At 54.4% G+C, this 16718-nt stretch overlaps 1 protein-coding gene across 1 annotated transcript in view; it reads left to right on the top strand.

Annotated features, from left to right (window-relative positions):
• Window positions 1–4053: 4053 nt before the first annotated feature.
• The window catches only part of LOC108506371 (acid-sensing ion channel 2-like), a 29384-nt gene continuing 16719 nt past the window's right edge, over window positions 4054–16718 (top strand). Inside the window, exon 1 of the mRNA XM_017833304.1 lies at window positions 4054–4843. Coding sequence (XP_017688793.1) covers window positions 4280–4843 — 564 coding nt within the window. The 5' untranslated portion in view covers window positions 4054–4279. The remainder of the gene's footprint in view (window positions 4844–16718) is intronic.

Here is a 16718-nt window from a genome sequence, read left to right as displayed (position 1 = left end):
GGCCTCAAGGTGCACCAAAAGAGGCTTGGATTGAATATTAGGGATAATTCCTTCCTGGAAAGGGTTGTCCAGCCCTGGCACAACTGCCCAGGGCAGGGCTGGAGTCCCCATTCCTGTAGGGGCTTAAAAGCCCCGCGGATGTGGCACTTGGGGACATGGGGCAGTGGTGGCCTTGGCAGTGCTGGGGGATGGTTGGACTCCACCTCAAAGGACTTTTCCAGGCTAAAAGATTCTGTGATTCTAAGACAAACCACTTCCCTGGACTGCAGCCATCGTTGCTTCGTTTGTTTTTGGTTTTTTTTTTCCTTTTCCCGTCCGAGCCCAGAGAGAAAAACAACAAACTGTCAGAAAACACAGCGACCTGCAGTGCTCAGGGCAGAGGGGACGATGTGCTGAGCCCCGGGGGAACCAAAGCATCTCCTTTCATCTTTAAACCCTCCCACTGCTCTGTCCGCAAGGCCAGCCCTGACTTCCCCGGGGCGAACCTTCCCCGAGCCGTGGCAGGGCTCGGCTGGGGCTGTGGGAGCGGAGGGGCTCACACGGGGAGGGGGGGAAATCCTTCTCCACGGCTTTTTCCTCCCCGAATAAAGCTGTTCCCGGGTGGGATGGATGGATGGATCGCTCACCCGGAGCACTGCAGCGAGGGCTGGAGACACAAGAGGGCAGGCACAGGCTGTGCAAAGCGGAGAGGGCTGTGCGAAGGAGGGAGGGCTGTGCGAAGGAGGGAGGGCTGTGCGAAGGAGGGAGGGCTGTGCGAAGGAGGGAGGGCTGTGCGAAGGAGGGAGGGCTGCGCTCCGCTCCCCTGTCCCTCAGCCAGCCCGGCCCTGCTGGCCCCTCCACCGCCCCATCTCTGCAAAGGGGGGGAAAAAAGGGGGTTTCCTCAGGGATTTGTGTTCTGCCCTGCCTGACTCCTCTGCCTGAAGCAGATTTGAAACAGTGACGCCTGAGAGGGGGGTGAGGTTGGGCTGCGAGCTCCCAAAGCAGCCTCTTCCCCCTCCGGGGATGCTCCTGCCATTCCCGGGGTGTTCCCAAGGAAGGGAACTCGCTCCCGGTGAGTGCAGGCGGCTCTGCCATCTCCGGGGGGTTTATGGGACCAGCCAGGCTGCTCTGTCCCCACCCCGAGCCCCCCCCTGCACAGAGGCTGCCCCCGGGGTGGGCAGAGGTGCCAACAGCCCTTCCCAGCCCTTGCAACCCATCGCTCTCACCCCTTGCTGGTGCCACCCCGCAGTGGCTGATGGCACATCTTGGGCACACCCTGAGCCACAGAGAGTGAGGGTGCCCATCCCTGGGAGTGTCCAAGGCCGGGCTGGACGGGGCTTGGAGCAACCTGGGCTAGTGGAAGGTGTCCCTGCCCGTGGCAGGGGTGGAACTGGGTGAGCTTTAAGGTCCCTCCAAGCCAAACCATTCCATGATTCGCCTCCCTGGTTCGTCCCCGTCCCCAGGAGCGGTGGAGCGGAGCCCGGGGAGCCGGTGGCAGTGCCAGCAGCACCGCTGGGCACGGCTTTGCCCTCCAGGCTGCAGCCAAAGCCTCTCCGCAGTTAAACGCTAAAAGGCAGCAGATGGTTCCCGGTGTGAATTCCAGCGAGGGGGCTGGAAGGGCAGCGCTCACCGAGGACAAAGGGAAGCATTAACACATTAACACACCCGGCCAGCCGGTGCAGACTGGACATTTGCAGCCGGGCTGGGAATGGGCAGGAAAGGGAGCCCAGTCCTGCCACAGGAAATTTTGAGGAGGGGGAATGGTCTTGTCCCGGGCTGTGCAGGGATGGCGAGCACAGAGGGAGACAGGCAGCGAGGTCTGGAGCCCAGGGACAAAGGTGCTGTGGCCCCTCTGTCCTCAGCTGCTTTAATTCTGGTTCTCAGGTTGGTTGGTCCTGCCTTCTCTACCCTCCCGGGAAGGGTGTGCCGAGGGGCAGCAGGTTTGGACACCTCATCTCGGCCGAATTTCTGCAGAACAAAGAAGGGGCACAGCTTTTTATACCCCAAATGGGCTCGTAGTGAGAGCCTGGCTCAGCCACCAGCAGAGACACAGGAGGAGGGACCAGGCTTTGCATTTCAGGGCTGATGTGGATTCCTACTAAGAGGAAACCAGCCTCTGGAGGCAGCTCCTGCTCCCTCTGCATCCCAGCCATCCTTGAGGACACAGTCCTGGAGCCTTCTGGCTATGGAAGGAGGGTTCAGCTTTGGGGCAGTGGCCTGGGGTGCTGGAAAGACCTACTGGGAAATTCAATTGATAGTTTATTATTTAACAGTTTATAGTCTCTGAGTGCCTTGTCCCCTCTCTGCCTCAGTTTCCCTGGTGTCAAATGGAGAGGGAAGAGTTGTAGCAGCGTGGGATGAGCAGCTCAGCCTGGGAGATGCTCCTGTAGGAATATCCATACCAGAGGATGCACCAGCTGGGCTTGCCAGGGCCAAAGGTGGCCTTGGAGGTAGCAAAAGCTGGAATGATCTTAGGGTGAAAAGCATCAGGGGGCTCATGGCCCAGGGACAAGAGACTCAGGGGTCCATCAGTGAAGGTGAAGCAGCTGAAAGGTGAAGGGGCCAAATGGTTCCAAGGCTGTTCCAGGGGCTGCTCTCTTGGTAACAGCACCCAGGGTTATAAATTCAGATGCATTTTGTGCCATATAATCTTTGGGCTTGGCCTTAAGGCACTTCCACGGGTGGCTGAGAGTCACAAGGCATCACCCTGCAGACTGTGACAGGTTCTGCCTGCCCTTGGAGCCTCTGCTCCCACCTCATCCCAGCTGGGAAAGCCACCTCCTGGGTGCTGCCCTGGCCCCGGGACCCTCCCCTGCTGTGGTGCTGGGGGCTGGACAGAGACAGAAATCCCGGGGTTTAATTCTGGATCTGAAGAAAACCAGGTAAAAAATCCTGCCGTGCACCGAGCCAGTGTGGAGGGGGTTATTACTCCAGACCCTGCTTAGACCCCTCTCATCCCTGGGCTGAGCCCCCTCATTCCCGTTCCCGCAGCGGGCACTCGGGATGCTCTCATGTTCGGAGGCATCGCCACAGGATCTGCAGCATCTCTTGGGCAGGAAACCGTCCCCGTTCGCCTCCTCCCCCCTCCTCCTTCCCAGCCTCGCGGCTGAGCGCACATCTGGGAGCGTCCTCCCCAAACACATCCATCACAGCTGCCTTCCAGCGGCACAGGGAACATCTGGAGCTCCTGCTGGCTCCGAGCCTGCCCAGCCTCGCCGGGCTGAGCCCGGGCGGTGGGTTGAGCCCGGGGGGTGCAGGAGCCGCTCGGCACAGCCCCCCCCCCGAACCCCCGAGGCACAGCCACGTCCAGACTCATCCCCCCCGAGGCTGGAGCTGGGGGGGTGCGATCGCAGCCCCCCTCCCCGCCCTGCCCGGGCTCTCGCAGCCGCGGGGCTCGGGATCCGTGTGTGAGTCAGGGCTCCAGCGCTTCTCCCGCCGAGCCCCGCAGGGCACGGAGAGAACATCAGAGATGCTGCAGCCCCACCGAGTCTTGCCCTGCCTGATTTTCGCTCTGAGCTGCCGAGTGATGGAGAAGAGGCTTCATTCCGCTGCTTTCTCCCCTGCTCGCCCGTGTGTGTGTGTGCAGGGAGCTGAACAGCATTTCCCCCTCTTTCCTTTTATTTTTTTTAGCCTTTCCCTTCCTCTTTCCCTCTCCCCCTGGATTATCTGCCCACCTTTCCCCGAGAGAAACACAAATGACACCGGCGGCACAGGGTGGGTTTCTGGGGTGGTATTTTCTGCCCAAAATGGAGGGGTGGGGAGGAGGAGGAGGAGAGACGCCTGAATGCTGCAGCTCCCATTGCCGGAGCTCGGGGAGCATCACCCGGTGGGTCTGAAGCCATCAGCTCCGGGAAGCAGCATCCTCGGCTTTCCGCACTAGTTAACAGCCCGAGAGCCGCCTCGCCTTGTTTTAAACTCGCTCGCTCGCTTAATCTGCTCTCCCCTCGGCCGTGTGTGCGTGTGTGTGTGTGTGTGCAGGGGGAGGACTTTATTGCCATTGGCTCCGCTCTCGCTGCCCACCCACATCTCTTCCACATCACCTTGGTGTCTCCCTAAATAAAACCAGCCCTCCTTATCGCACCGAGGAAATCAAGAGCGAGAGTTTGAATGGATTTTATATAAATATTTACCCCGGCGAAGCCGCTGCCGCGATCGTGGGATAAACTGGCGGCAGCTGCTCTCACTCCCCTCCTCTCGCCCGCCCCTTAAAGGCTTTGATTACTTGGGAGAGAGGAGACATCCAGATCCCAGTTCTAGCTGCAGACTGACCCAAAAAGCAGTGCCAGGATTTAACTTAGCCATGGATCTGAAGGACAGCACCAGCGAGGACAGCATGGGCAGCCTGCAGCCCTCCAGCATCCAGATCTTTGCCAACACCACCACGCTCCACGGGCTCCGCCACGTCTTCATCTACGGCCCGGTGACCGTCCGGCGCCTGCTCTGGACCTTGGCCTTTGTGGGCTCGCTGGGGCTGCTCCTGGTGGAGAGCTCGGACAGGGTGGCTTTCTACTTCTCCTACCAGCACGTGACCAAAGTGGACGAGGTGGTGGCCAACAGCCTGGTGTTCCCCGCCGTCACCATCTGCAACCTCAACGAGTTCCGCTTCTCCCGCCTCACCACCAACGACCTGTACCACGCCGGGGAGCTGCTGGCCCTGCTCGACGTCAACCTGCAGATCCCCAACCCCCACCTGGCCGACCCCGCCGTCCTGGCCATCCTCCAGGAGAAGGCCAACTTCAAGCACTACAAGCCCAAGGTGTTCAGCATGCAGGAGTTCCTGGCGCGGGTGGGCCACGACCTGAAGGATATGATGCTGTACTGCAAGTTCAAAGGGCAGGAGTGCAACCACGAGGACTTCAAAACTGTGAGTGTGAGCAGACACTCTGCTTTTCCTCTTCTCTGGGCGTGTGGATGGTGGTGTTGCAGGGCCAGGGCGGTGCTGGAGGTCGCTGGCTAAGCCACGTGGGCACGGCGTGCTGGGCGAGCGGCTGCCAGGCTCTGGCGTGGCAGAGGAGGAGCAGGAGCAGCCTGTTGAGCTGAAGTTTGTTTGTTGGAGTCTTAACGGGGGGGGTTTTGTGGGGCCAGACCTGCGAGGGGCTGCAGCAGGTCCAGCCTCCATCCTGCATGAGGCCCGTGGCACTCAGGTGGCTCTTTGGTGTCAGGGCAGGGCATGAGATGGGTCCTGCTGAGCACCACGGGGGGCTTGGGGGTCTCTTGCTTTGGGCAGTGGATGTCAGGAGCTGGAGGAAGCAGAGAGGGCTGGAAAGGGGCCAGCAAGAAGGGCAGGGGCTCGGGGCTGTTCTGAGTGGTGTCCAGCTGTACTGCCCCAGGTGTTTGGAGATGTGCTGGAATTACGGAAGGGGAGATTTTTCTGCTTGTTCCTGCTGTTCGTGGCTCATCAGTCTTGGTTTGCTGAGGAGTGTGGGCAGCAGCTGGGTACCTCCCTGGTGCTGTGCCATGCCTGGTGCTGTGCTGGAGAGAAGGGGGGGAAGAAGAGAAGCAGAGGGAAAGAAATGAGGCTGAGCTCTGATCCCAGTCTGCTCCGAGGCTGGGGGAGGTGGAGCGAGCCGGGTACTTGAGCATCCTGAGGGAAGCAGACACTGCTCAGTTCCAGCTCCTGCTGGCAGTGCAGGCTGCCCTGGGTGCCTGGGCTGGCAGAGAGTGCCAGGGTAAAATAAAAACAATAAGGAGGTTGTCTGGAAGAAGTGGTGCCCCCCGTGCTGCTGGGGCAGGCAAGGGGGCTGCAGAGGGGGCTGCTCCCCCAGGCTGGGGGGCTGAGCCCATCCTGGCTGAGATGTGGGGGTGCTGGGGACTGGGTAAGTCACACTGTGCCCTCAGGCCACGCTGGCCAGTCCCTTGGCACTGACTGAGCTGTCGGGGAGGGGGGTCGGTGTTCCTGGAGCCAGGAATGCTCCAGTTCTCAGTGGTTGTTTCTCCGGGGGTGATGTTGCTCGTTCTGCTCACTGCCCTGAGTCCTGCAGGGGCCAGGGCAGGTTTTGTGCCGGTCTGGTTTGTCAGCAGGATCTTTGTTGGGTTTGTCAGCAGGATCTTTGTGTGGTTTCAGGAGAAGGGAATCTTTTCTGTCTCTGCTGCTTCTGGATCTCGCAGCGAATGAGTCCAAGTGAGTCCTGCTCCAGAGTCTCTGCCATCACCTGGGCTGGGCTGCCTTTAAACCTCTGAGCAGGAACAGATCATTTTATGCCTCAGTTTTTGCCTGTGCATAACCCTGATGCCTTGCCCTGCATACCCAGGCAAAGCACTCCCTTGTTTTTGCTCCCTGGGCAGGTCTGAGCAGAGGGTGGGGGTCGTGGGGGTCCTGTGGGTCAAGGGAAGGAGTCAACAAAGCCCCAAGGAGAGGGGCTTGCTAAAGACAAGCCATGTGTGACCAAGCCTGGAGAATGGGATGGAAAAGGAGACACAGGTGCCAAAGTCCAGGGGACAGAAGAGTTGGGGAGTGAGGACAGATCCCGACAGGATGGACAGACCTCCCTTACCTGTAGTGAGGGTGTGGGGAGCAGGAGCTGTTTTGCCCCTGGGCTTCCCAATAAGGCAATAAACACCAGCCAAAAGCAAAAGCCTCAAAGCCAGGGAGCAAACAACACCTCCAAAACACCTGCAGGCCTTAAAAAGGCAGGTCCTTTTCTCAGAGAAGGCAGGAGCTCTTGGCAGCCCCCCCCCAGGACACAGTGGGGTGTCAGCCCTGGCCAGTTAGTTTTTTGAGGCAGCTGCTCCTGAAACAATGATTTATTGCCTTTTTTCCACGGGGGGACACAGTGGTTTCCAGAAAGACAAACGTTCCCTGTCTGCCAAATAAATGATCCGTTAAAACAGATCAGGGCCAGCTAGAATGTGGACTGACAGTGCTTGTCTTGGTCAAAGTGCTGGAGGGATTCAGGGAAATACTTCAGGCCATTCTGCAAAGCAGGTCCTGGGTGATCCAGAAGACAACACTGCTTGTTGTGCCTCTAACAGGGGCAGGGGTTCAGTCTCCCTGACTCCAGGCAATCCCTCAGGTTATGGAAATCCAGGAAAGCATCACTCAACAGGGACACAATGATCCTGCTTTGCCTTCCAGATTTTACCTCTCGGAGATAAGAGGCAGCAAAAAGTGTCTGCTTGAAGGATGAGTAAGTTTTTCCACAGGGAGAAGCTGGAAAGGTCTTTGAGCTGCCTCCAGGCTGAATCAGAACCTCATGTCCTGGATGAATTTTGCATTTAATCACCACCAACCTGTTGCAGCTGCACTGGGGCTCTGTGACAGCCCATCCTTCCTGCTGCAGCACCCACAGGAGAAGCATCACCTGCCTTGTTTCCTGAAGGGAAACAGGGTGTAAATCCCAGAGCACTTCTGTGATACGTCAGCAGGGTGAGGAACTAAGGGTTGTTTTTTGTCTGTACTCCCCAAATTCAGGCCCCTGGGAGCAAAAGAGGCAGGAGCTTTGCAGCAGGAGGCTGCACCAAGGCAGGAACTCTGCAATCAGGTGCTGCTGGAGGAGTCAGGGCCGTGCTTTTGGTGCAGGGAGGGATGTGTGGGGTGCAGGGTGGCCCTGGAGAAAGCCCCTGGAGAAAGCTGGAACTGGCACTTTGAAAACACGACTTTCCCCTCCTTCCTCCTCCCCTTCCCTGTTGAAATTCTCTGTCGCTGCTTTTATCACCAGGATTTGAGCTGGGCTTTCCCTCCACTCCCTGGTTCCTCCCCAGGATGGTGCCTGTGAGACATTTCCTCACGTTCAGGTGTGCCCAGGGGAGCGAGTGCCCCGAGCTTTTCTGCAGAGACCCCCCCAAAGGGACAGCGAGGACGTGGTGCCCCCGGGCTGGCATTGCCCCAGAGCAGCAGATCAGATAATGCAGAGCCCTGCTGTGGGCAGGGCAATGGAGAAGAGAAAACAGGCAGGACATGCTTTTAGCAACCCCATTCCCTCGGAGTGTTTGGAGGAGGGAAGCGTTGGAAGGAAAACAGCAGCAGCCAGGGAAATCCCCTCCTTTTTTCCTGCCCTGCTCCTCCCGGGAGGTCCTGGTTGGAGAGGGCCTGGCAGCTGGGATTTTCTGGAGGAGCTGTGCTCGTGCTGCTCCTTGTGACTTGAAGGGCTCTGAGCCTGGGAGAGCTGTGGCTGGTCACTGCTGGGATTTTCTGGGAGTGCCTCTTCCCTGGGATCCTTAGGGTGGCTCGTGGTCCTTTGCTGTTCCATCCCCTGGGCCATGGCAGGGGAGCCCTGGGGGACAATTTGGGGTGTGGCACGGCAAAGGTGTGGGAGAAAACCTGTGAAAACCCTTTCAGCCCGTGGGGCAAACCCATCCTGAAGGGTGGGAGTGGATACTGGGAATATGAGCAGCAGGGGAGTGGGAAATCTCGGTGCCACCTTGGCGAGAAACGATGCCCAGCAGCCCAGCCCTGCCAGGCTGGGGCACTGGGGGGGTGTTCTGGCTGTTCTGGTGGCTGAACATGTTCCCATGAGGTCATTTGCTAAATGCAGTGTGTGGACTGGGCTTCCTCCCACCTCCAATTCATCCCAGGTAACACAATGACTTCCCCCGGGCCTGCTCTGCAGTGGCCATGACAATTGAAGGATAGAACTCATTTATTTTCAATACACATTCTCCTGACAGACAGGGACCACATAATGGACAGGATCTCATGTGAATATTGCTATTTTAAGATACAGGTTTCTGTCAATTTATCTGCCTTTCCCCATACATATATTTTCCCCCATTCTTTCCGGTGCATCCACGAGGTCAGTGATTAGTGAACAGCTTTTAATTAGTCCATTCTCGACTCTTATCACACAGCTTCCACTTCCCTCAATAAAAAAATAAATAAACAATCATGATGGTGGCTGCTAGACTTGGAAAAACTTTCCTGTTGAACAGTTTTTCCGGAGCACTGTGACTTTTCCCAAAGTCTGCAGCAGGACCTGAGCTGCCACGGTGAGATCTGGCAACTCTGTGATGATTTTTACACAAACAGGTGGTTTTTCTCCTAAGAGACCAGGTCCTTGTGTGGCCTTCCCAGCCTGGGTTGTGATATCTGGAGTCTGGAGGTGCTGTTGGGGTTCAGTGTGTGGGCACAGGGGGAGTGCAGGGCTATTGTTTTGCCCCTGGGGGTGTCTCAGGTGGTGTCTAAAAACTGAGGTGGGTTGTTCCTGGGTCACACATCTGGCTGACAGGCAAACTCTGCCCTCTAGAAATGCAGACCCTCATCCTACTCCATGTTTTTCTGGACTAAGTTTCTCTGTCCCCTGAGGATTCCTGACTGTGGTGGTGCCTCCCCCTTTGTATTCCCTTTATTTATCCCAAACTGGGAGGATAATGCTTGAAATTCAGGAAGTTGGGCTGAACGTTCACAAAAAAGATCTTCCTGGGTTTGAATTGTTAATGGACTTAAAAACCTACCAGAGGGAAAGCTGTGGAACTTCAGTGAGGTCTTTTCATGGCAAACCTGATTTTAAATCCTTTAATACTGAAAGGGTGAAACAGGGACAGAAATTTCAGCAGTGAGGCTGCAGCTCATTGACTTGGGACGTTGGTGCTGCACATTTGAGAAGCTGAGACTCAAGACCTGACCAGCCCAGGGATAAAATCCTCCTTAATGCTCTTTTAAAAGCTCTGGGCTTGGTTCTGGGTTTGAGCTGCTTCTTGGCCAGGCAAACAGCTGAGACATGGCAGAAATGGGCACTGCCAGGGTGCCAGAGACAGCTGGAGAGCAGAGGGTGGAGAGCAGAGGGAGAGGAGGCTCAGGGATGGGGAAGGACAAAGGATTTCTGTGTGTCAGAGCCAGCTGAGGGCTCAACCTTCCCTGACACTGCGTTTGGAGGAGAGCAAGAACCACTCCTGACTTCCAAGTGATTCCCATTCATCCCAGTCATTCATCAGGAGGCCAAGTGGGAGCTCCCCTGTCCCCTCCAAGCCACCCCTGCCCAGGGATTTGCACTCAGAGTAGCAGCTGGAGCAAAATGCAAGAGCTGAGGAAGAAATGCTGAGCAAGAGGGTTTTAGGGATAGAGGGGATGTCTGAGGGGTGCAAGGCTATATCAGAACAGCCCTGGGAATTCCATGAGCCTTTCCTTGCACTGGGAACACCTCTGAGTCTCTCAGACAGGCCCTGGGAGCTGCAGTGGAGAGGCAAAGCTGTAAACAACTGAGAGCAAAGATGAGAAATGTCTTCCAGCAGCCACGTCCTGGTGTCTCCTCAGCCCCTGGCTCCCTGGGACTGACACAGCTCCTGCCACAGGCTCTCCCTGACAGCAGCTCCTGGGTCAGGACTCCCTGCTGCCTGCAGTGGATGGAGGGTAAAACCATGGGAAGCTCTCAAATGGACTTGTGCTCTTCCTGAGCAGGAAAAAGGCTTGATTTAATCATGCCCCAAAGTAAGTTAAGGCCAGGAAAGACAAGGAACATATAAAAACCCAGCATGGTTTCCATCTGGAGAGGGAAAGTGGGACAACACACCTTGTCCTGACCTTCTTCCTCACCCCTCGTGCCCCTTGGAGACTTCTTGGCAAATAATGAGTAACCTCCCAGATGTTCCCTCCTGGGGAATCTTGGGGCTTCTCTGACCAAGGGCAGTGGTGCCCTGTGGAAAAGCAAGGTGTGAGTGCTGCAAACCCCCCTGTGGGTTTAAACACTCCCTGAAAGGTTCTGCCCACCACGTCCATGGTCCCCACAGACAGAAAGGGGTGAAACCCTGAACATGAAACAGGAGAAGTTCTCACTGAATTAAAGAAAACAGGTCTGACTTTGGTGAGAACTCCTGGGTGAGGGCCTGGGTGGCCTCTTGAGGTCCCTTCCAAGCTGAATTATTTTATGATTCTGTGACAAAAAGCAGGTGCTTTTTAAGATTTAAGACCTGCTGGGTCTTAAATCTTTTTGGTGTCCCTGTCTTTTCCTGGAATCCCAGCATGGTTTGGGTTGGAAGGGACCTCAAACCTCATCCAGTGCCACCCCCTGCCATGGGCAGGGACACCTTCCACCAGCCCAGGTTGCTCCAAGCCCCATCCAAGCTGGCCTTGGACACTTCCAGGGATCCAGGGGCAGCCCCAGCTTCTCTGGGCAACCTGTGCCAGGGCCTCCCCACCCTCACAGGGAAGGATTCCTTCCCAATGTCCAATATAAACCTACTGTGTTTCATTTTAAAGCCATTCCTCCTTGTCCTGTCCCTCCAGCCCCTTGTCCAAAATCCAGCATCACTGCAGTGCCACGGGGAAGGACAGTGAATTAATTGCAGAGGAGAGTTAATGACCAGTGGGAGGAATTAATGAAAGCTTCACCCTTAGTCATCTGAACTTCCACTGCTCCCTGGCACTGAAATGGCTGCTGGAACAGGGACATCCATGAAATCCTCTGTTTCTGCCCTCTCCTCCTCCTGCCAGGCTGTGGAGGAGCACGTGGGATCCCTCACTGCCTGTCCCACAGGGAGCAGTGCTGGGAACTCCCAGCAGCTCTCCAGGGATGCAGAAACCCGGGAAAGAGGAACGAGGACGTCAGAGAGGCGTCAGTGTGACCTCAAAGGGGTGGTGGTGTCACATTTCGGGAGGTGGGAGGCACTCCCAGCCATCTGGAAAGGGGTGATTTGTTTGAGAGGGACCTGGGGGGAGAACTGACATTTGCCACCAGGTTTCTTGGTTCCTCTGTGAAAATACAGACCAGAAACTGCAGTTTCTGTCCATCAGGCTGGTATTTTTCTCTGGATATACTGGTGGGATTAGGGGTAGGTTTAGGATTAGGATTAGGTTTAGGGTTAGGTTTAGGGTTAGGTTTAGGGTTAGGTTTAGGGTTAGGAAACTCCCAGAACGTGACATGTTCTCTCCTCTTTTGCTTGGAGGTGATGACTGGTTACAGCAGCCACAGAGTCTTCTGATCATTATTTCTTTGAAGCATTTAATGTTTGTGGATTTTTTACTTTTTTTTTTCTTTCTTTTTTTTTTTTCTTTTTTTAAACTGAAAAGAACCAAAGTGTTTTCCCCAAAGGCTTTGTGAAAACTGCAGCTGTGGAAGCTTCTCGAACAACATTCCCATCTAAACCAAGTTTTATGCAAAAAATGGAACAGTTTCCATGCCCAGCAGGAGGAGGCAGGGTTGGGATATCACCCTGAAGGGAAGGAGCTGCTGGGTCAGGGGTTGAGCTGGATCCCTGTGGATTGAGCTGCATTTTTCCTACTCCACCCTGGCCACGGATCCTGCAGCCACCACCCCTCCTCCAGATGCTCCAAATGGTCATTAATTCATGATAAATTATGCTGGAGCATCTCCTGGAACACAGGTGACATCCACAGGGACAACCAATGGATTCATTTCTGCCCAGGGATTGCAAGTGGATTAACAGGAGTCCCTTGCAGGGTGTGTGTAATTCCAGGGATGTGGTAGCAGAGAAGATTCCAGGGTGGAAATGGCTGTTGAGGAGGAGCTGTGGGACAAACCAAATCCCAGGCTGACAAACCAACCCTATTCCCACTGAACCCCAGTGGAATTTCCCTCCTGAAGGCGTTAATGGGGGTGAGATGGTGCTGTCAGCCCCCACAGTCCCATCCATCCCTCCAAAACCCTCCTCATGATCCCTGGGAAGAACAAAGAGACCCTCAGATGTCTCTGCACATCTGCATCTCTCCAGGGAAAATCAGATCAAGAGGGAAAGGATTTTTTCCTCTGGTGCTTGTGCACGACACCAGAAAAACGAGCGGGGGGAGGGGGGGGTGTCTCCTGGGAGGGGATTTCCCACGTGAAAAATGAAAGCTTTTTGTCTTGAAGTGTTTCTGTTTGCCATGAGATGAATCCAAATGAAAAACCTCGGCGCAGAATAAAACACTGCAGCCCTGGGATGTCTCAGGAATAACGGGTGGTCTGATTTTTTGGCTTGTTTTGAATTAAGTCATGGAAAAAGTGACCCAGAGCTGGGGAACTTTGCAGCATGTGCAGTGTCCACGTTGGCACTTGTGGGGCAGGTGCACCCCAGGCTCTGTTTTCCAGGGGTTTTGAGGCAAAATTTGATATAATCTGAGGTTGGTGAGGGTGAACCCTGAGTTATACATCCACATCTGGCTTTCCCTGAGTAAGAGGATTTCATTCCCTGCTTTCCAAGGGCAGCTCCCAGAGCAAGATGCTCCTGACAGAGCATCCTCTGAGCTTCCTGGGGATGGTTTCTCTGAGCAGGATGCTCCTGACAGAGCATCCTCTGAGCTTCCTGGGGATGGTTCCTCTGAGCCTCCTGTCAATACAGGGCTCTCCCTGTCTTCCTGTTGGCAATAAATTGTCAATTCCTGCTGCCATTCCCACTGGCAATAAATTGTCATCTCCTCAGGGCAAAGAGCTGTTTGCCTGGTTTACGCTGATGGTTAAATATTTATTATTGAAATCGATTGAACTTTAAATAAGGGAGGGGATTTGCTTTAACTTGTTGCAGAGGATGGGCTGGGATTTTGTGCAGACACGGGGACATCCATCATTCCTGTGCAGGAGGAATTCAAACCAAACAGATTTTTCTACAAATGCCTTCACTCAAAAAGCCATTTTGAAAGCTGCATTTTCAAATCAGAGTGTACCTGAGCATCCAGGGCTATTCCCAAACCCCAGGCAGCTTCTGCAAGTGCCTGCAGGCTAAACAGCCTCATCCCTGAGTGAACTGTCCCCCTCCCTTCCCCTTTGGAATGCTGTTAAACATGGAAGGGTGTTTCTAAGCCCAAATTACTCCTCCACTTGCTGTGCTGTTGGTTGGAACAATTAATTGCAGCACATTTTCCTCCCGTGTTTCAAACCCGTGTAATGCAGGGGGTTAAAGCACAGCCACCACAGTTACTGTTAATGCAACATTTAACCCTTTATTCCGAGAATCTCTTCAACATCAGTAGTGCAAAACTATTAGCTGTAGTAATATAATGGAGCATTTCCAATCTTATTATAGAGAAGAACAATTTTCCAGCCATTGTGTTCAGTGTAAAAAGGATCAGGCTCAATACATTCAAAAAAATCCAGCCATTTATTATTGCACAAGATCAAATATTTCTCTAAGAGTCCTGCACAAACAAGTGTTAGTAAAGAAGACTTGGATCTCTGCATATCACATTTAAGTATTTTTTTTTTCTTCCAGAAAGAGGCCAAAAATACAAATCATTATGTTTATATATAAATACTGTACATTCCCAGTTTAGAGACAAACCAGTTGTGGAGCTCAAGCAAGGCCAGTTTGGTCACCAGGGGCAGGGAAATGTGCTGGGCATTTATTTTGTTGTAAATCAGGGAGGTGTTCACAGCAATATCTAAACCTGGGGGATGAATTGTGAGTTGTTCACACAGTCATTGTGAGCCCTTTGTGAATTCTGGTCCTTCCATGCTGGTTTTTTGTTGTTTTTTTTTTCCTATCAGGAGGAGAAATAAATGTCTGAGTCAAGTATGTTCTTGTCATTGCTCTTGTCTTTCAAAAAAAGACACAAACACTTGCATTAAAAAAAGACAAAACCAGGAGTCAGGATGTGGCTTTTGTGCTAAGAAACCTTTCAGATCCCCCATCATCCCTCCTCCAAGCTGGGCCCCAGCAGCTCCATCTCCTGATCCCACCTGGAATCGTTTCTCCTCTCCTTCTGTGCAGGCACATCCAGGCTGGAGATATTCCAGCTGTTTGGGGGCCCCTCAGCCCTGGGGGGGTTTGTCAGACAAGGTGTTGGCAGCTGGTTGTGGAGGAGGGTGGTGGTTCCAAGGTGCAGGTGATGGTTTGGTGTCACCCAGCACAGCAGGGATGCCCCAAATCCCACTTTTAGGCTTGGGGTTCTCGCTGCTTGTGGGGAATCCCACGTTCCTGAGGTGAGAGAAACAGCCTCAAGTAGTTCCAGGGGAGGCTCAGATTGGATATTAAGGAAAATTTCTCTATGGAAAGCACCGTAAAGCACTGGCACAGGCTGCCCAGGGCAGGGGTGGAGTCCCCACCCCTGGCAGTGCCCAAACAACAAGTGGTTGTGGCACTTGAGGACGTGGGTTGGTGATGACCGTGGTGGTGGGGCTGGGTGGGACTTGGTGACTTTGAAGGTCTTTTCCAGCCTGAACAATCCCATGATTCCATGATCCATCTGGGCAGGTTTTGTGTGTTGCTCCTGAGTTGGGAGCCTGTGCCCAGGAACCCCGGGCTGGGTTTTTCTGCCTGCCCAGTGCAAACTGGGAGAGGGGAGGAGTTGGGAGCAGTGCCTGGGCTGGTGAGTGTGGGTAGGCGAAGGATGGCAGAGGATATTCCCAAGGGAACACCCCAGCTCTTTCCCTGCAGGCACCAGGAGCTGCCTGCTGTGCCTTTGGACCCAGGAGCTTGCCCTGGGTGTGGGCAGCACGTGGGTGGCTGTGAGCTGGGCAGCATTTCCACTGCAGTGGCACCTCAGGGGTCCTTTCCCACTCAGGATGCTCTGGTTTGGTGGCAGCAAGGTCTGTGGCTGAATCCAAGGAGAAAGTGGAAATCTGTGTCCTCCTGCTCCAGGCAGCAAAAGCAACACAGAGCACAGGAGGAGCAGCACCAACTTCTGCTCGAGTTCCCAGGAGTTCCTGCTGCCTGTGGGATTCTGCCTCCAAGAAAGGATTTGAGATCAAGGGAGGGAGGACATCTGTGTGGGTCTCCACTTGAAGTCCCCCGAGGAGCAGCTGAGGGAGCTGGGGGGGCTCAGCCTGGAGAAAAGGAGGCTCAGGGGGGACCTTCTGGCTCTGCAACCCCCTGACAGGAGGGGGGAGCCGGGGGGGGGGTCGGGCTCTGCTCCCAGGGAACAAGGGACAGGAGGAGAGGGAACGGCCTCCAGCTGTGCCAGGGGAGGGTCAGGTTGGACAGGAGGAGGAATTTCCTCATGGAAAGGGTTGTTAAACATTGGAAGGGGCTGCCCAGGGAGGTTTGGAGTCCCCACCCCTGGAGGTGTCCAAGGAAGGGCTGGCTGTGGCACTGAGTGCTCTGGGCTGGGGGATAAGGGGGGGATCAGTCACAGGTTGGACTTGAGGGTCCTGGAGGTCTTTTCCAACCTCATTGATTTCGGGATTCTGTGCAAAAGTCCTATAATTTCTGCACATAATGCTTGTCTCTATTCTTTCCCCACATTTTTCATGCCGAGCTGTCATAAAAAAACTCTTTCATGCTGAATTTCCTCCCTTTCCTCCTTCCTTTACTGGTAACACAGAATTATATTCCCATTTCTTTAAAATCTGAGGTTTAGCAAGCACATAAATTACACTTTAAACCCCCAGCCCCAACTGTAAAGCAAATAGTCCTTTCCTCTCAGGGAACCATTCCTTCAACTTGTTATTTTGAGCTCCATCCTGGTTGTTGTCATGCAATGGCAACTTTGTGGAAAAGAAGGTTAAGTGCTGAGGTTAAAACAGGTTCAAGTATAATCCAGAGTGCCCTTGGCAAAGACAGAAGGGTTTTAGTGGGTCTCATTCATCACTGCCTGACTGCTTAAAGTGCTTGAGTGGCTCATTATTATTTTTATATGCCTTTACAAGAGCTGCAAAAGAGCCAAGAGAAAAGTGTCACTGTTTTCCTCCCTTAACCCGCACTCAACAGGGAACAATAATATTTAAGACTCCAGGGTGCAGTGGAAAAGGTTTTCTCTTCAGAACCCAAATTCCCCTCCGTGAGCCACCTGGGGCAGCTCAGGCTCAGCTCCAGACACGTTCCCTTGGGTGTGGACTCACCTCCAGGGTGGAGTTTTGGAGCTGAGAACTGGGAGCTGCTCTTGCCAGCTGGGATTTCCAGACCTTCACGAAACCATCACCTGTCCCTAAAGCTAC

Source organism: Lepidothrix coronata, unplaced genomic scaffold (assembly GCF_001604755.1).
Source record: "Lepidothrix coronata isolate B3197 unplaced genomic scaffold, Lepidothrix_coronata-1.0 Scaffold213, whole genome shotgun sequence".
Classification (NCBI taxonomy): domain Eukaryota; kingdom Metazoa; phylum Chordata; class Aves; order Passeriformes; family Pipridae; genus Lepidothrix; species Lepidothrix coronata.
Note: the sequence above shows the minus strand (reverse complement) of the source record. Positions and strands in the feature narration are given on the sequence as shown.